At 49.1% G+C, this 18,858-nt stretch overlaps 5 protein-coding genes across 5 annotated transcripts; 4 read left to right on the plus strand and 1 right to left on the minus strand.

Annotated features, from left to right (window-relative positions):
- Nucleotides 1-1,749: 1,749 nt before the first annotated feature.
- On the plus strand, nucleotides 1,750-3,117 carry PENARI_c008G06614 (camp independent regulatory protein; the record flags this gene model as incomplete). The annotated part of the gene is made up of 1 exon (XM_022631488.1): nucleotides 1,750-3,117. One exon carries the CDS (start codon nucleotides 1,750-1,752, stop codon nucleotides 3,115-3,117), a length of 1,368 nt encoding a protein of 455 aa, XP_022488502.1.
- Nucleotides 3,118-4,928: 1,811 nt separating this feature from the next.
- PENARI_c008G02497 (uncharacterized protein) lies at nucleotides 4,929-5,128 on the plus strand (the record flags this gene model as incomplete). Its single annotated transcript, XM_022631353.1, has 2 exons — nucleotides 4,929-4,952; nucleotides 5,012-5,128. The coding sequence occupies 2 exons, from the start codon at nucleotides 4,929-4,931 to the stop codon at nucleotides 5,126-5,128; spliced, it is 141 nt and encodes a 46-aa protein (XP_022488784.1).
- A 2,912-nt stretch (nucleotides 5,129-8,040) lies between these two features.
- PENARI_c008G08047 (Zn(II)2Cys6 transcription factor) lies at nucleotides 8,041-9,799 on the plus strand (the record flags this gene model as incomplete). The annotated part of the gene is made up of 3 exons (XM_022631535.1): nucleotides 8,041-8,405; nucleotides 8,453-8,541; nucleotides 8,595-9,799. 3 exons carry the CDS (start codon nucleotides 8,041-8,043, stop codon nucleotides 9,797-9,799), a joined length of 1,659 nt encoding a protein of 552 aa, XP_022488773.1.
- Nucleotides 9,800-10,833: 1,034 nt separating this feature from the next.
- Nucleotides 10,834-15,947, plus strand: PENARI_c008G10186 (putative ABC efflux transporter; the record flags this gene model as incomplete). The annotated part of the gene is made up of 3 exons (XM_022631614.1): nucleotides 10,834-14,077; nucleotides 14,162-14,638; nucleotides 15,832-15,947. The coding sequence occupies 3 exons, from the start codon at nucleotides 10,834-10,836 to the stop codon at nucleotides 15,945-15,947; spliced, it is 3,837 nt and encodes a 1,278-aa protein (XP_022488806.1).
- Nucleotides 15,948-17,138: 1,191 nt separating this feature from the next.
- Nucleotides 17,139-17,666, minus strand: PENARI_c008G08393 (putative extracellular thaumatin domain protein; the record flags this gene model as incomplete). Its single annotated transcript, XM_022631544.1, has 1 exon — nucleotides 17,139-17,666. One exon carries the CDS (start codon nucleotides 17,664-17,666, stop codon nucleotides 17,139-17,141), a length of 528 nt encoding a protein of 175 aa, XP_022488680.1.
- Between the last annotated feature and the right edge of the window lie 1,192 nt (nucleotides 17,667-18,858).

Genomic DNA, 18,858 nt, shown 5'->3' on the forward strand with positions numbered 1-18,858 from the left:
GACGGTACCACCTTACACACTCCGCAGACCTGGTAGATGGAAGATCGGATCACGGCAATGTCAAGTCACACTGGAAGGCGCCATGTGAGACACTGCAGAGTCCAACACATGGACCCCTGGTCTTAAGCCAAGGAGAAATATCAGCTGCCAAGGGTAACCAGCCCCCGAACCCTATTAAAGTGGCTCTTGTGCTACGGGGGTTTGTTGGCGATACGCTTAGTCTGTGCGCCGAAAAGAGGATATGGTGTCCAAAAAAAGAATGCAGAGTCCACAAGGCTAGGGAAACACTTAACCTTATCGCTGAGTCAAGGTGTCAGCCACGACTCAGTCGAATCTTGGTCGGATCGTGGCTGCACAATGATAAATATCAAAAGCCTAACATTGTTTATTGGTATGAGTGAGCCAATCAGTGGTGAAAGCCGGCACTGTTCGGTGATCCTGTTACGTGGCTTCTACTTTGCATTATCTATATACGTACACCTCTACCATGGACACTTCCTTTTCACAAATTCGGATCAGGCCCTTGTCAAGTTTTGTGGTCAGCGCAGGTAGAATTAAAACACGGCGTCACTGGATCAAATACGAGTGCGAGTCACGAGGGATATATAATGGCCACTGTGGCTTATTTACAGGTGTCTAGAACACTGTCAAAGATCAACGGATATACGTGTATCCAAGGGATAAAGTGTAAGGCGGACAGAACCGCACATTATTAATCCGAGTGGATTTCTCACGTTAATCACCGTTTTGGAATATTTTATGTTATTTATTACTTTATTTTATTAACAAATAGCCTTTCCAAGAAAGCCTAGACGCCAAGCGTGGAGGCCTCTGTAAGCGAGCATAAAGTTCAGCGCCGGCCTCCTCGTGTTGGATTAAGCTTAAGAGTTACGCACTAACCTTCTTTTTGCGATCAGAGCGCCACTTTTCTGACACAGAGCATTTTCCTTATTATTCAGCTCACATTTTTCCTTTTCTTTCCTTTTTCTTTTTCTTTTTCTGTTTTTCTTTGTATTTGTAATTGTATTACCTATCCTTTTGGAATGGAGAAGGGGCTTTATAGGCAAAGGTTAGGTTCCAAGTTCTCATGGAATGCCTTGGCTTATACTCTGTATAGGCTCCAAAATACTGTGCCACTCGCCACCCCCAGTGAATTATTCCAAGGTTCCCATGCAATAAGTTAATTTCCTTAACTCCACCGTATTACAATTAAATCTCGGCGTTTAGCAAGTTCCGATCTTTTCGCTTGGATTGCTTGGCCTCTCCGCCTCTCTTATTTAACCTTCTTTTTTGTCTTTTTATAAAGTTCACCCTGAATAAAAGAGTGAGCTTCTCCTCCTTTCTTTCCTGTCTTCTTCTTTTCCCTCCTTGAAAATTCTAGCTTAAGCCATTCAGTGGAGCACAGTAAGGCCCCCCTTCTCTTTGTATCCTTTTCAGCCTTGGCTCTCTCCCTTGTGGCTCCCCCCACTACACAATCTCTGCAGGCTTCCCCTTTCCCTTTTTGGCCAGAAAAAAAGAATTTAAAAAAAAGATTAAAATACTTCTAATCGGGTTGGGCTCGGATTTATCGGTCAACTCAGCCTACCCCATACACTTGATTTCCTTTTATATTTGGAGACCTGCCTGAACCCTATTTTCTCTCTCTCTCCACTTCCGCTTTCTAACGCTCATAGTTACCTAGCTCTCCTATTTTCTTCAAATCTGGCCATTAAAGCAAACTACACAGGGTCGGTTGACTCGAGAGGTTGGATGGAGACGTACTACGGGCACGTCCGCACACCTGCGGACGCTATTATTCTATTTGAGGCTTGTCGCATCGGCCTTTTACCACGAGTACAAAGACGACTTTCAGAAAAAGAGCGACAGTCGATCCGATCTGGCTCGGTCTTTGTATGGGATGAGCGCGAAGCGGGCATGCGACGATGGACCGACGGAAAGTCATGGAGCGCAAGCCGTGTGTCGGGGAGTTTCTTGACCTATCGGGAAATGGAAGGCAAGCGTGGAGGTGGTGTAGCCCAGAGTTCTTTACAACGAGGGGGCAAGACTCCTGAGAGTCGGGGCAGCGATGAAGATCGAGGCGATGGGACGGATGAGGGACCGGATGGGTACCGATACAAGCCCGATGGCTTGATGAAGCAGTCTTTCAGTATCACGACTTCCAACGGTCAACACTTGCATTTGATCAGCTACTACTCGCGCTCTCACCCCTCTGCCGCCAACCTTCAACAACCAACATCCGACCCGGCGCTGCGCCATGTCCGCCCCCAAAAGGGTCTCTACCCTGAGTCGACAGTCAATGATCAACAAAACCTCCCGGTCGTGACTCGCGGACCCATGCAAGGTGCTTCCTATCCGATTACGCCTCATCCCATCGGCGCTTACCAGCGCGCCACCCATGCACCACCATTCCCGCAAGGCTATGCATGGCCCCCAACTCCCCTGGCCACACCCCCTACAATTTCAGTTCCATATGGCGCCCAGTATCTTCCCCCGATGGCAGCCGCTGGACCCCCTCCATATGGCCCACCACACCACCAACCGCCGCCACATCAACATTCTAACCTTCCACCACCTCCACACGGGATACCCGGTCCATATGAAAGGCCACCCCACGTCGAGCCGGCGCTACCCCCAGGTGGACCCCCTCATCAGCCCTATGTAACCCGGTCGCCGAGATCAATGCACGACCACTCACACGAGCAACGAAGTCCCCCGGTATACGGGCATGCGATGGCTGATCCGCGCGTAGCTTCATCTCCGCGAGTACCAGTGCAGCCCTTGGTGCAGCCCAACGGACACACACACAGTCCCCGCCTACCGAAACAGGAGCACCCCGCATTGCAGCCTCTCAACTCCATCGGCACATCACCAAAGCCCCTGGACCCGAGTGCCGGCAATGCAGTCCCGGGTATCAGCTCATTGGTGAACGGCGCTGCGCTGGCTCCTCTTTCCGCATCGACTGCTCCACCCCCTCCCAGTGCCGTAGCAAACCCGAACGGAGCACCCGCCCAGGGGTCATCCGGCGAGGGGCCGCGCGACATCCCGAACGAGAAAATCGGATTCGGAGGCGAGGACATGAGAGCTCTGCGTCAGCTAGATCGGGCCTTTATCGCATGAACGAACCGCTTCTTCCGGTCTGGATATCACACCAAAACCAAAACCAAAACAAGAGAATGGAATATCTCCGACTCGTCTATCTGGTTGATCTAGTCGACCATCGAGTCTTGTCTTTCTGCCTGTTGCTCTGCTTGCCATGACTTTTCTCTTTCTCTCGTGGGATGCCTTGCTTCTGTTGCTGTAATCCAGTGATATCCTTCCTGTCTATTATTTCTATTCTATCTGCTTTCTTTGTCATATTAGCATTTTGCATGGACCGGGGCACTTTGCATGTTTTCCATTTTTCTTGTATGATCGGGTCATGGTCATGGCTTATGGGTAGGGGTCCTGCTTTCATACATTATGCATTGGGATCGGTTTTATATATTCGGGTTCACGGCTGTGGGTTACTTGTATTTAGTCAATTTGACTTGCTTTTATACTTCTATCTTCTTTTGATTGTAGGTTCTGTGGACTGAGTTCCTCGTTATTGGTCTTGGCTTGTTGCAGTGGTCATGCCTCGGGGTTTTCTATCCTCGCTGTCCGGGATGTGAAGACGTGAAGGGAGATACAGGGAGGTTGAATAATCTGAATTTGACTTGCGTTGCTGTACAAAATGTGCTTCTGAAAGCACGGGCTTGTTCCTCAATGCGAAGATGGAAGTCACGCTTCATGTCGTCCTCCCCTTCCTCCTCTTCCTCTTCCATCATTTTGCCGTCTCCTTCTTCCCACCTCTTCCCAAGAAGCCAGGGCTGGGGTCTTCTCCGGGAAATTACAGGCTTGACGATCATCAAACAGTGTCGCGGCATGTCTAGAGGCACATTATAGTCTCTCCTCTCCGCGAGTCACACTTTCCCGCTAGGACTTTGTCAACTGCTTGCCTTTGGCAAAAATCAAAACGAAATGAATTGTGGACCGAGGCGTCGGAAACAATGTTACGAAGATTAGATTCTGGGGGAAGATGTACATGCTGCTCCTCGAACTGTCAGAGAAATGAGAGTCGACCAGACCACCACGAACGGATCAAGCAGCACCTTGCTCATCAAGATGAGTATCGATGAGGTATACATTGCTGGTGAATATGAGGCGGAGCAGAAATTCTTCCGTTAGGGTCAGCTGTCATCTGTTCTTCATTATTGGGAATGGCAGGCTAACGCTCACATCACATCCTCATGAAATAGCCTGAGACTCTTCGCCTTTACCCTTCGACGCTCAGATTTCGGTCAAGGATTGTCATTGCATCCAGCGATTGTGAAAGAGTCTCACATTTTTGGCGTATTTCGTGTGGCCAGTGCATATCACAACATATGAAGGACTCGACACAGCCTCTCCTAGACCAATGCAGAATAAGCCCGCCATACGTGTGCCCTTCATTCGGGTTGACTTGATGACTATAGCGGTTGCATGACTCGAAGCTCTGGACCAGGACTACATCAGTCAGAGTGTATCGGCCGTTATTCAGGTGGTATAATTACCCGTGAAGAGTGCATGTGGCGACAAATGAACATCTTGTCCTGTCTCGTCTGCGAGAAAATCGGTAACAGTGTCACTGCCATCATCTCTATGCCATCGCATCCTCAGCACTGCATGAAATCCCGATATACCAGCAATGCCTTTCAGGCCCGAGTCATCGGGATTATACATGAGCAGCATGTCCCTCATGACATCTTGAGCGGAAGCAGTCACGACGATTCCTATATCCAGGTCGATCGCACCTTGCAACCATATTATGCGACCCCAACTCCCGACAACGCCGGGCCATGGCTATATGGGATGATATAATGCGACGTTCTGAGCTATTCTCAGTATTCTCGGTCATGTCAGCAACCCAAATGGAGACACTGAGTGCAGCCCCCGTATGAGACGGTAAGCCTATATGCAGTGACGCTGACTGACCTTCAGATTAATTGCTTAGGATAATAACAACAAGATTGTAGTGGTCGAAGCATCTTTCAACATGGAGAGTGTTTCTACCAGACTGCAGGCAACACCCGTCCATACAGGAATCTGCAGAAACACCATCGACTCGTAGTGTTAATGTCTTAGAGAAGCAAAAGTAATGAAGACACCATGATCTATTCCTCGTAGCCCGCAGTTGCGGGCCCAATGGCTCAATTCCGTCACCACTGGAAATCTCACTCTTGACTCCCACATTCTGTCACAGTCACCGTCAGTCATAAGGGCAAGTCGCCCGATATAGTTCACTTCAAACCTCTGCGAAAAGCCTGTCTGCGCTTCTGAAATTTATGCGGCTGGTACACCGATTGTTTCAATCTCCAGAAAGCATCTGCTTATGAAGTGTATGCGATAGCGATCGCAGGAATCAGGCCCACTTTCGGATCTACCCGTGGACATGCAAGTCACTGAGATCATGGTTGAGAGATAGTGCATGCTAACGGAACAAAAGATAGAAATCCAATCTCCAAGTATCAAGCTCAATGGGATATGAATAGCATGGTAATCAACTAGGCTTAGAGGCCCAAGACCACTGATCACCCGGAAGCGCCACAAAACGGGGGTGAAATCCTTCGAGCTTCTGCAATCCCAGCATGGCTATGAACAACATTTAGGAGTCCGGAAGCGAGCGAAAAAGAGCCCCTAGAACTCAATTTAAGTTTCTCTTCGAATGCGAGCAGTCAAATCTCTCACGCGAACAACACTAAGGGTGCCCCAGGGCGATTGGCGCCACAATGCAACTAGCAAGCTTTCCAATGGTTCGTGGACAACCCGATCTCCGCGGGACCGGGCATTCCCAACGATGAAACTTTGAGGCGTCTGCGCCTCCTATTTACCCGGTATCCCGGATTGGGATATTAGCGAAGATCCAAGTGCTACAGTAGTGGCATATAGGGAATAAACCTTGGCAACCCCAGCCGAACAAAGACAACCCTTCTATTCGCCAGCGCTAAAATAGGATCTAGCTATAGTTGGCCCTAAAGTAGGAGGACGTGCATATATATACACCCATCTGCATAATATATTGAATAGTACCATAGAAGCGGGATAACTAGATCCCTTTTCCATTCGGGTAAAGAGGCGCGAATCCGACAGGCATTAACAGTAACAGTAACAGTAACAGGCCTTGACACAGTCCTTGTTTGTCAAGCCTGCATATCTGCGAGTTTGCTCGACACAGTGCCACTCACGGAATGTTCATTTCTTTCTCGTAATATCCTGACACATATTCTAGATGGGCCTTTTACGGCCTAATTCTGAAACCTCCACAGATCACCGTGTGACTCTGACCCTTGATTTCCGCTTGTTCCGCGCTGGGGTGCGGTTGAGGCTGGAAAACTAAGCTGGGCCGACGTTAGATCAAGTTGAGAGAGACGACATAAATTGTGTTGAACTGACTAAGTTATTGTGAACAGTCTCATTGGAGTTGGTCTGTACTGGGCCAATGAGAGCGCTTGGTAATAAGCTAGGGGATTTTGGAAAAAGTCGGGTTTGGCTCTCTAGGGTCTCCATAGTCTAGTCTCCGTCTCCATCTCCATACATGAAGCTCCATAGCGGACTCACACGGCCCATATGTACCTGCGGGATTTCGCTGCGAACACAAACAATGATATACAGGTCCGCGTGCCTGTGTCAAGCCATCTCGGAGCAAGCCCGAAGCGATGCTACTAAAATAGGAAATCACCCCCCACACCTGCATAGAAGGACAGAGAAAGTGTGCAAGGAGAGAGGGTGATTGGGCAGAAGGGAAGAGGTCAAAGACAACTTCGGTTGACCTGCTGTGTTGGGCGATGGTCAGGTGGCCCACTATGGGACTTTTGCCCTCTATATACCTCAACTACAGCACTTCCCCCTTGCGCTCTCCGCATTCCCAGGTGTCAATGTCAACTTTTTCTTTTCTATTAATGTTACTATGTGAGCATATACTTCGGCACCCCACTGAGGCGGGAACAACCTTACAGTAGATCCATCTTTCGGCTCGGGTCTCTGTATGTTGTAAAGGGAGCCAGCGTCTGTTCTCCATATTTGAGCCCCTAAACTCAGCCAGACCAAAGTCCGCAGAGCACGATTGGCCTAGATTGGTGCCAATGGACTTGCAGATGTCGATCCAACTTTCCTAAGTTGTGGGTATCCCGTAAAAGCTCGTACCTGGGCCAGGCAACTAGACTAGCAGGGGGTATGAAAATCAGCCTAGCGTGGCTTTGGGCCGTTTCAGCTGGTTAAAATTGCTAAACGGGCTCTGGAAACAGCTATTTCCTTGTTGGTCCTCCGGCAGATGAACTCTCTCTTGCCACATTCCACCCCTTTTCCCTACCTGTATTCATAGCCCATTGTTAGTCCATAGCACTCGATTAATTGTGTGTATACTCCGTACTGATTGTACTGTAACCTTGTTGATTCCCTGCAGCGGATGTCCGTGCTGTTTAGACGATCTGGCCCACTTCCCCAGATTGTGAGAATTTCATATCTGACGGATGTAAGGCGCTTAGGCCTTGGGAGTGTCTTTCCCATTCCGGTCTGAGTTTACTCGTAGTGTGGGGGCTCGTCAGCTTAGAATGGTTCGTCATGCGTCACTACACATGATCAGTATAAAAAATTTAGAAAGTCAGGAAAGTTTAGTCTATTTCCTTTGAGAAATGATCAAGGGGGGTAGGTTTTACTATTACGAATCCCGCGTCATGCCATCTGCATCTCCGACATATCCCCAGATTAGGCAAAGCAAAAAAGCAAAAAAAAGGAAAAGAAAAAAACAGCCTCGTAAAATGTATTTCTTGTTGGCGTCAGATCGGCTTGGCTCCCCCGCATGAGTTAAGATGATTTTCGCATATTTCATTAGGATTGTAACAGAAGTTAACTTATACTATTCTATTATATACTATATTCTCTCCCCTCTTTGCCAAAAGTCCCTAGATCAGGTGGACCAAGCACCTTCCCCTCTTATATCCGACGAATCCTCTCCCATCCTCACTTTCTCAGCTCATGTTGTCAATGCATACCTTCTTTTCTCATATTAATAAGTCTGGTCGATCGGACTTCCCTCGTCCGAGAGGCAGCACGACTAGCAGCAGCCCTGATGATACCTCCTCCGATTCCCCCGAATGGAACGACGACAGAGTAGAGGTCTTTACACAGGAAATGGACTTACCCAAGGTGGAGGAAATCGAAGAAGATATCTTGAGCATCAAACCAGCCGAGGTGGGGGACTCGGCCGCTCCCGCCACCGTGCCACGGAAACGTGGTCGACCTCGCAAACATCCATTGCCAACAGGCGCCAAAGTCACCAAAGGTCGCTCCAAGACCGGCTGTATCACCTGTCGCAGGCGCAAGAAGAAATGTGACGAGACAAAACCTGCGTGAGTCCCCTTGCTGCTGGATGCGATCTTGGCTAACGTGGTCGCAGATGCCTAAACTGCCAGAAGAATGCGGTCGTCTGTGAGGGCTACCCACCCAAAGAAATCTGGAAAAGTGGGAGACAGAAGCTGGCCAACGGTAAGGGAAGATTGCGATTCCAACTGCTTGAATTAACACTGACTCGATTCCAGTCGTATCCCAGTCCCTTGCAGCAGTGCCGCGAAGCCTACCCCTCCTTATCGACGGCATCGAAACCGACATCGACCGACGCTTCTTGGATCACTTTGTATACGGCTTCAGTCGCGTGTTGACACTCATTAATGATGACTCGAATCCTTTCAAGGAGATTCTCCTCCCGATGGCAACCCAACACCGTGGTCTGATGCATTCGCTCATGTGTCTCTCCGGGTCGCACCTGTCAGGTCTAGACCCTGAGCCGAAGCTGAAGGAGCGAAAATACTACCACTTCCATCGCGCGATTCAAGACCTCAAGGACAATATCAATGCGTCTTCATCCTCCTCCCCACAGACCCCCGATGCCGAGCAGCAACTGCTGGTGGAAGACCCTATAATAGCATCCACCATCGCTCTGAGCTTGAATACCATCTGCGAAGGTGAAACCAACGGCGAATACCGCCCGCACATGGATGCCGCCCGGTATCTGTTGGTATCACAGCAACCGCGGAACGAAAAGTTCCGCCAGTTCATAGTCGAGTTCTTCCAGTACCACGATGTCTCCAACTCCCTCACCTCGCTGGACCGACGCCCAGCTCTCTTCCACAGCAACATGAACATCCCCAACTTCGTCCCGGGCGCCTCGGCGGGTATGTTCGTAGGCGTCTTTGATGGACTTTTCAACTACATTTCCGAGATTACCCAACTACGCGACCGCATTCGTCAGCGCATGAACGAGGGATACGAGCCAGCCGTGGACTACCAGACTCTCAGCGAGGCTGTTTCTATTGATACGGCTATCCGGAACTGGGAAACATCCCACGAGCCGGACACCCCAAACTGGTGCCTGGCCCAGCTGTACCGCCAAACCACCTGGGTGTATCTATACCGAACTATCCGGCCCTCGCGACCAAGTGAAAAGATCGCCCAGGTGGTCGATGATGGCCTAGGCTATCTTGATCAGCTGCCACAGGATGCGGGTGCTTACAGTATCGTGCTGATGCCACTGTTCTTGCTCGGTTGCTCGGCATTTGTGCCCGAGCAACGTGAACGTTTAAGAACGGGCTTTGAAAATCTCAAGTCCTACTCCAACCTGCGGAATATCGAGCCTGCTTTCAAGGTTGTTTCGCGGGTTTGGGAGATTATGGATACTAATATCGAGGATAGTTGGGACTGGGAGAAGATTATCTGTGATATGAACATGGATTTCCTGATCACTTGATTCTCCTGCCTTTTGTTCTTCTCCTTTGATACCCCTTTCCTTTTCTTCTCTTCTCTTGTTCTCTCCACATTTTCATTTCTCCTGTCTGATTTTTCGACTACCGTCGTCCTGAAGGCGTTTTCAATTTTTGCTGCACTGCAGAGCATAATGATTATTCCCCGGGCTTTTACTTTTACTTTTACTTTTACTTTCTTTCCTTCTTACTGTGATTATATCTGCATTTGAGGAGGTCTGGGGGCATGTGATCGTGCTCGGGTTTTGCGAGGAACAGTGCGCCTCGTGCGTCGAAGGCGTCCCTCCGCATATTTCCAAACACAACTCCCAGCCCCAACGAAAAACAAAAAATCCCCGATTGGTGGCGGTGTGTTGCATGGCAATAGGACAGGTGTTGAGGTTGGATGATCTCACGAGTACGAGTAACGCAGGCGTTGTGGAGGATTTGGGATGGGGGACTGTGATTCTGGTGATTGGTTCAGGTTGTATATATCGTTTTTCCTGGGGTTTCTACATGCATTGGCAAAGAATAGGAAATAGGCTTTTCTCTTTGTATAGTGCGGGTTGTGGTTACAGATGTATTCATGTACAGTATGAGTCCAGATTCCGGGGATCTGCCCCCTTACTTTATTTGACTTCATTTTATTGGGTACATTTGCGTATACAGTTCAGAGTAGCAGTATCATATTAATCTGCTCATGTGTAATTCACAGTGGCAAGGTGACACCCTGTACGATCATTTGATTACAGCTCCTCGCTTATGCAAGGACCCCACGTTATGGATGATTCGCCAATCACACGTGGCTTGGCTTGGCTTGAGTCCGGGGGAGGTCAAGGAGAATTATCTTTCTCTATTGTTGTTGGCTGCTAGCTGCAGTCGGGTTCTCACTCCGCGGTCATCTAAACCCTGCAGTCTCGAGTTCTGGCCCAAACAGGGATCAAATCCTGCAGAAACAAACCACTTTACTCCGAAATAATGTAGAGCGGTCAATGACCCAATCTCACTGCATCACTGTACATCCAATGTTCCAACCCCAGACATGGAAAAAGACGAAATCGAATTAAGCGTCGTGAAACAGCCGACGCCGCATCTGCAGGATGCAGGAGATGCAGCCAACGACCTCTCCTTCCGCGCCGTCAACTCGACAGACATAACGGTGACCAACCTCTCCCTCAAAGTCAACACCACACCACCAACATGGGCACCAATATGGAAATTGAAACAACGGCTACACAGCCACAGCCAGCCAACAGAAAACACCAAAACAGTCTTATCCAACGTCACCGCCTCAATGCCAACAGGAACCCTAACCGCAATAATAGGAAGCAGCGGCTCAGGCAAAACAAGTCTGCTAAACCTAATGGCCAACCGAATGAACCTCTCACGCACCCAAGTCCAAGTCTCAGGCAGCACAGCCTTCAACAAAACCCAGGGCATCAACCACATCCGCAGCGCATACGTCATGCAAGAAGACGTCCTAATCCCAACACTAACAGTCCGCGAAACACTGCGCTACTCCGCAGATCTGCGCCTGCCCCCGCCAACAACAGCGGCTGAGCGCCATCGTATCGTTGAGCAAGTCATCCTCGAGCTAGGGCTTAAGGAATGCGCTGATACCCGCATCGGGACCGCAGCGCATAAAGGCTGCAGCGGTGGCGAGAAGAGGCGCGTTAGTATTGGCGTGCAGCTTCTTTCTAATCCGTCTGTTTTGTTCTGTGACGAGCCTACCACTGGGTTGGATGCTACGAGTGCGTTCCAGATTGTGAGGACGTTGAAGAGGTTGGCGAGGGATGGAAGGACGGTTGTTGTTTCGATTCATGCGCCTCGGTCGGAGATTTGGGGACTTTTTGATCGGGTCGTTTTGTTGGCGAGAGGGGAGGCGTTGTATAGTGGGGAGGTCGACGGGGTTTTGGGGTACTTTGCCGAATTGGGATTTGCGATTCCTGAGTTTGTGAATCCGGCGGAGTTTTTGATTGATCTTGCTGCTGTTGATCGGAGAAGTGAGGAGCTGGAGGGGGCTTCGGTTGCAAGGGTTGAAGGGTTGACAGAGGCGTGGAGGGTGAAACAGGCTGCCGATGCTGTGGTGGATGAGGGGGCGGGTGAAGAGAAGATTGTGTCGACTTCTGTCGATGCTGAGGCTGGGACGATGAAGAGAGTTTCATTTCGTCGGCAGTTTCGTGTTTTGACTTCTCGCACTTTCACAACTACTATTCGTGACCCGATGGGGGTTGCTGGTAGTCTGCTTGAAGCCATTGGAATGGCAGTTATCAATGGGTGGATTTTCTTGCAGCTTGATGAAAGCCTGGCGGGCATTCGTTCTCGAGAAGGTAGTCTCTACACTGCCAGCAGCTTGAATGGGTATCTCATTCTATTGTATGAGACGTACCGTCTGACCATCGACATACGACTCTTTGATCGTGAACGCAATGAAGGCGTGGTCAGCGTGCCGGCTTTCCTTCTCAGTCGGCGTGCAGCTCGACTACCGCTAGAGGATCTCCCCGTGCCGTTGATATTCTCACTGATCTTCTACTTTATGGTAGGATACCGACTCGACGCAGGTCAATTCTTCATCTTCTTCGTTCTGACATTACTTACACACTACGTTGCCATCACCTTTGCTGCAGTGGCTATTGGCATAGCGCGCAGTTTCCCTGGTGCCAGTCTGGTGGGTAATCTTTGCTTTACACTACAATCCTTTGCTTGTGGGTACTTTGTTCAGTCAAATCAGATCCCGGTCTATGTGAGATGGCTAAAGTGGTGTGCATATACCTTCTACATCTTTGGTGCACTGTGTGCAAATGAGTTCATTGGACCCAATGGCTCTGAACTAGGCCAGTTTTACGACTGCCCTTATTCCAATGATCCTTCTGATCCGGCTTGCAAAGAATACACTGGCCGGTATATCATGCAAAGTCTTGGAATGCCCTCCAACTGGATCTGGCGGCCAATTGTTGTTCTGGTTGCATTTGCCGTTAGTCAATATCTCGTCGCTGGTCTACTGCTGCAATACAATCGCTTTGCTATCGACATTGCCCAAGCACGGGCAGCCGAAGGGGAGTCTACCAGCAAAGCCAAAATTGCAATCCGCCCAACAGAAGAGACACGCAAGGTTGCCATCTCGCTTGATCAGTACGCATTGGAGATTCGGAAGAGACGATTTCCCGGGCGAGCTGCGCAGAAACTTCAGATCCTCAGGCCCATCACCACAGAGTTCCAGCCAGGTCAATTAAACGTGATCATGGGTCCGTCTGGAAGTGGAAAAACGTCACTCCTGAACTCGATAGCGCGCAGGCTACACGGATCTATAGGAACCCGATACTGTGTCCACGGAAACATGCTCTATAACGGCGCCGTCCCCTCAGAAAGCGTCATCCGATCCGTGACATCCTTCGTCACGCAAGACGACGACGCTCTAATGCCCTCTCTTACAGTCCGTGAGAGTCTCAAATTCGCCGCTGGCCTCCGCCTCCCAACATGGATGACCCGAGAAGAAAAGAACCGGCGCGCCGAAGAAATCCTGCACAAAATGGGACTAAAAGAATGCGCCGACAACCTCATCGGCAGCGATCTAATCAAAGGCATAAGCGGCGGCGAGAAACGCCGCGTCTCAATTGCAATCCAAATACTCACAGACCCAAAAGTCCTCCTCCTCGACGAACCAACCTCCGGCCTAGACGCCTTCACAGCAATGTCCATTATCGAACTGCTCCACAGCCTCGCCGCAGAAGGCCGCACACTCATACTGACCCTTCACCAATCCCGCTCAGACCTTTTCACTCACTTCTCACAAGTTCTCCTCCTAGCCAGAGGCGGATATCCAGTTTACGCAGGAAGCGGCGAAAACATGCTGATGCACTTCGCTGCACTAGGCCACGACTGTCCACGCACAACCAACCCGGCAGATTTCGTCTTAGATCTAATCACAGTAGATCTCCAACAGGCCGACCGCGAAGCCGTTACCAGGGAACGTGTCCAGCATCTCATTTCTAGCTGGAGCGAGACGACCGTCGAGCTTGTGCGCACTGCATCGCAGATCGCCACGCCAGCTGAGCTAGGTAGTCTCAAGCGCCAGATGCTCTCGTTCCGCATTACATTCCCTTTGGTGCTTCATCGCTCCTTTATCAATTTCTGGCGCCAACCGCCGCTGATTATGGCGCGACTGATGCAGATTCCTGGTATTGCCATTATTATGGCTTTGTTCTTTGCGCCGCTTAAGAATAACTATGAGGCTGTGCAGTCTCGTATGGGATTTATTCAGGAATTTGCAGCGTTGTATTTTGTCGGTAAGCAGCAAGCCACCCTTTCCACTCCGTCTTACATACACTACACTACATACAGCCCGATCACTAACCTATCCGATACAATAGGCATGCTCCAAAACATAGCAATCTACCCAAGCGAACGAGACGTCTTCTACCGCGAAGAAGCAGACAACTGCTACAGCGCCTCAACCTTCCTATTATCCTACACAACCATCGAAATCCCCTTCGAAATCCTCTCCTCCCTAATCTTCGGCGCACTAGCCGCCTACGCAGACAACCTCCACCGCAGCATAACAATGTTCCTAGTCAGCGCCTTCAACTGCTTTTGCATAATAAGCTGCGGCGAGTCCGTAGGGATAATGTTCTGCACTCTTTTTTCGCACGTCGGATTCGCCGTCAACGTTACCTCGGTGCTACTTTCGATATCGACGATCCTAGGTGGCGTCATGAGCCTTAATGTTAATGATGTCTTGCAGGGCATTAATCACTTGTCGCCTATTAAGTATGCGATTGCGAATCTGGCGCCTTATTCGTTGGCTGGACAGGTCTTTTCTTGCGATGATTCGCAGAGGCTTGTTGGGGGTGCGTGTCCGGTTGATTCTGGGGAACAGGTTTTGAGGCTCTATAATTTGGATAAGGATGGGCCGATGAATGTCATGGCGCTGGGTGTTTGTACGCTTGTTTATCGGGTTGTTGCTTATGCGTTCCTTAAGGGGATGAGGTCGAGGGGTGTTTGGGGGTGGTGGAGGGGGTTGTGGGCTCGTTGGAGATCTGTTGATGGTTGATAGATGGTATGTAGCTCAATGCTATTCTGTGACTTTTATTCCGTGCTGTGGATGCAGGGGTGGACGTTAGACTAGGGAACTGTGGTTTCCTAGGAAGTACATCGTGAACTATGTACCTTATTTGCTCTATTCGCTTCTTTTGCTTGATCTACCTATAGATATCATAAAAAGGGGCCACGCTAAACGAATCCCCTTACTATCCAAGAGAAAGCGTAGTATTTGTTTTACTAATATCCACGGTACATGTACCGTCCGCTGCGGTTAGAACACTCGAACGACCGGAAGGCTGGATTAGAATAATACAGCTCTGCCTTTTTCATTAATCATCCTCACATGTCCCCTTCGTCTCTTAGCACAGCTATAATAAAAAGCCACAGTAGCTATTCCGCCTACTCCAACGCCGTTCGCACTCAACATAGCATTAGACAGATCCGCCGGTAGGGTATTTCCCAAGGTCGTACGACTATAGATCTTTAGCTCTCTGTTTCTTCTTATAATGGACATTTTTCCACGCTATCGGTGATGTCATGCTACAGCATTCTGATTTGAATTATGCGACCTTTCGCTGGTATCGCAGCACTCAAAACAAACTACAATAAATGGAATGTCGCCTCATTCCAAGGTGTACTGAAGTTCTATTACTAAGCGAAATTGCAAATTTTGTTAATATTGCTTCTATAGCTGTTCTAATGTCCAATTACCCACGCCATCCGCGTTTGAATATACCGTACATGTAGCAAAATCCATGTCCGTACAGCAAATGCTAAGGAAATAGATGTGTTGTGCTTTGTTGATCGTCTACGGTGAAGCCTAGTGAGTCACAATTTCCCTACAGTCCGCCTATGGAGTCTACCCGAGAACACCCGGAACACCAAGCGGTTAGGGCCACAACTCGGCACCACCTAGGCAGTCTACACCAAAATTAAGTCTACATTCTTCGAGGTTCTAGACAAAACTAGCCAAGCGCTAAGACTTGCCAAGTACTGACAGTCTCGGGATGGCATGAACTAGCGACTAAGCATAACCCCAAGGCCCTGAACCTTAATAATCAGTTCGCCCCAGGCGTTCAGCGGTTCCATGGTGAGGCATTTGGGAGGCGTGGTTGAACCATTCATTGCAAGTCGCCTCATAGGAACAGTTTGTGGTGGCGCTGTCTCGCTAATGTGAATGGCAAGTCGGCAGTTCAGAGTTTTGTTCCTGTCGCTATGAGTTCATACGGTCGTCAAGACAGAGAGTAATAAAAAAGGGTAATAGGAACAGGAAGTTACATCACACACTACACAACAAATAAAATAATATAGAATAATAATAAATAAATAAAAAATCTCCAACGCCTCTCATCCGGTCCATTCCCTGCAATAAAGGCCAGTCAAAGAAACCCATTAATCCTCCGATACCCAAAGCCCACAAATCAGATTGTCCGCAAAATCGGCAAATGCCCTTCATAGCCCCGGAGTGGCACCGGGGACGTTGCCTGTTCCATTTCCCATCCGGAAGATCGACATTCTGGAAAACCTGAAGAGGGGACCTGAGTAGTGGAGTCCGATCTGCGAATTATATCGTGCACAATTGGGTTTTTGGGAGGGTCCCTGTACATCCCTCGGTCTAGATGTCGCCCAGCATACGTAGATGTGTGCCCATTTACTCCACATTGTTCACCACTCATGCTTTGTGCTGATTTTTCCAGTGGAGGGGTTTGCTGTACTGTACCTCTTTGTCCTATTCTCCGACAAGGATTATTAAACTTTCGAGTCTCGCGTAAGAGTCGAAAAGGGTCTGGACTTGGAATGCATCGAAATACTCCCGAGTCAATGCATTCCGTTCTGTAAACTATCAAATTCCTTTTTTTTTTTCGAGGTAAATCGTGTATTCGTAGATTTTTCCTGAGATCTGATGATCATCTGTCTATTCACAAAGTCTATTTCTCTCCCCCAACGTCTATAACTCCCTGTGTAAATCCAAAGTTGGGGGGTATTTCCATAAAGTAACAGCGTAAGAAATCATAGCTCGTGACGAGACATCCTGCCCCAGTGGGAAACCAGCAATGGGGTGAAGACATGTCGATTCAACCGAACATGTTGCGTAACAATAAAATCACCAATCTCGTGTCTGTAGAAGGGCGGCATCACCAGCTAGGACGATATATAAAGAAAGTGAAAGAAAGAGTCACCTGCCAGCTAGGGCTAGATGCGACGAGTTTGAAAAAGGTACAACAAGCATAAAGAGAGAATGCATGCACGGGTCAACCGGCAACGGCATCAAAAGCAAGAAACTGAGATATTGAGAGTATCAGTCCTTTACTGGCCGAGGGTCAAAGAGAGACCAGTGTTGATAGGGCAGCCGTGGGTAGCGTGGTCATCAGTAGGCTGGAGGTAAGCCGCAGAGCAAGCGGAGTCACCAGCGGCACAGATAGCCTTGGGGCAAGAGGAAGTCTCATCAGTGGGCTGGACGGCGAAACCAAATTCGGTGAACTTGTTGCCGGATTCCATGTCGATACAAGAGAGATCCCAGAAGATGGTGTCACCGGCTTCGGTGTACTCGAACTGGAGGACGTCGTGCTGCTCAGGGTCCGCAGCCAGCTTGATGGACACACCACCGCCGTTGGGGTTGGTCTTCCATTGCTCGGAGTACTGGCCACCGTTGGCGGTGATGGTCAGCATGGGACCGACCTGGTCGGTGACAGACCAGGCGTAGATGTCCTGATTGAGGTTGTTGGTGATCTGGACGCTGCCGGAGGCTCCGTCACGGCGAACAATGCCGTTGGGGAGGGCAGAGGCAATGGTAGCGAAGAGGGCAGCGAGGCCGAGAGACTTGGTGAACATCATCTTGATAGAGAGTGAAGTCGTAGAGACTGGTATAGATATGAATGGAAGTGGAAGTCTGATCGACAGATGTAAAGAATGCAACGAGATTCAATCTCAGTTGAAGGAAGGAATATTGTAAAGAAAGTCTGTACTGCTGTACTTGAAGTGAATGTGGGTTGATCGAGAGAAAGAGACTGGAGTGAATGGGGGGGTTTATATAGATTTTAGGGTGCAGCTCGATGCCCCAAAAAAGGTACACAGCAACGTGCCAAAAGCCCCAACTCAACCATGGATCGATCCATGCCTGTGGGTCTCAGGCAAAAGGCAAAAGAACCAAAAAAGAAGAATAAAAGAAAAAGAAAGAAATAAAGAAGTGGAACCGAATCAGAGTGGAGAGAGACTCCTCTCGCCCTTGGGTTCAGACCCAGACCGGCAGTTCGAGGTTAGGAACAGTTCGACAGTAGATACTTGAATGGGCAGTATTGCATACAGCAAGACTATTATAGCGGTAGTTACGGTGTGAATTGTTATATGATAATCATACTCGTCAACTGCATATTCTACAGTCTATGAAATGAGGGCTGCATGCAGGGCATGTGATACTGTATAGTACTTCGTTGTTCATGTCCGTGGGCATACGGTGCGTGTACATAAGTAGCCACAACTATCTAACCGACGTGGCAATACCGGGAATCGCCCGAATCCACATCATGGCATCCGGTCCCATCCGCAAAGAATTCGAAGAATTTTAAAATGCTAGACGGAACAGCGAAATTCCACATGGCAACGACGCTTGCCAACATGGCTGCACAGACATTCTCTCACATTTGCCCATTCTATACTTCTTTGGTCTTCTCTGGTCCTGGCCACCACCGCAGAGTGGCTTCTAGTTCTAGGTTACATCAATTAATATAGAATCGAATGTTCTAAGAATTAGCAATTTAGCAGGTGGTTTTAATCCTTTTTTCATTGGCCGTCTATGTTAGAATAGCGAATCTCGAGGAATGAGGGAGACGATATGGCGCAGAATCAAGATGGCAAGAGAACATGAGGCAAAATAGAACCAAATGGACCAGGTCGAATGATACAATAATTCACTCTAACAAGATATACCCTGTAAATGAGAAGAACTAGAACAAGTTCCCTGCATGCGACCATTTTGATCATTACCAATCATTCTACATGCAGGCACAGGTGTGTACCTGACCTCCCC

The sequence above is a fragment of the Penicillium arizonense genome (genome assembly GCF_001773325.1).
Source record: "Penicillium arizonense strain CBS 141311 chromosome Unknown PENARI_contig008, whole genome shotgun sequence".
In the NCBI taxonomy this organism is placed as follows: domain Eukaryota; kingdom Fungi; phylum Ascomycota; class Eurotiomycetes; order Eurotiales; family Aspergillaceae; genus Penicillium; species Penicillium arizonense.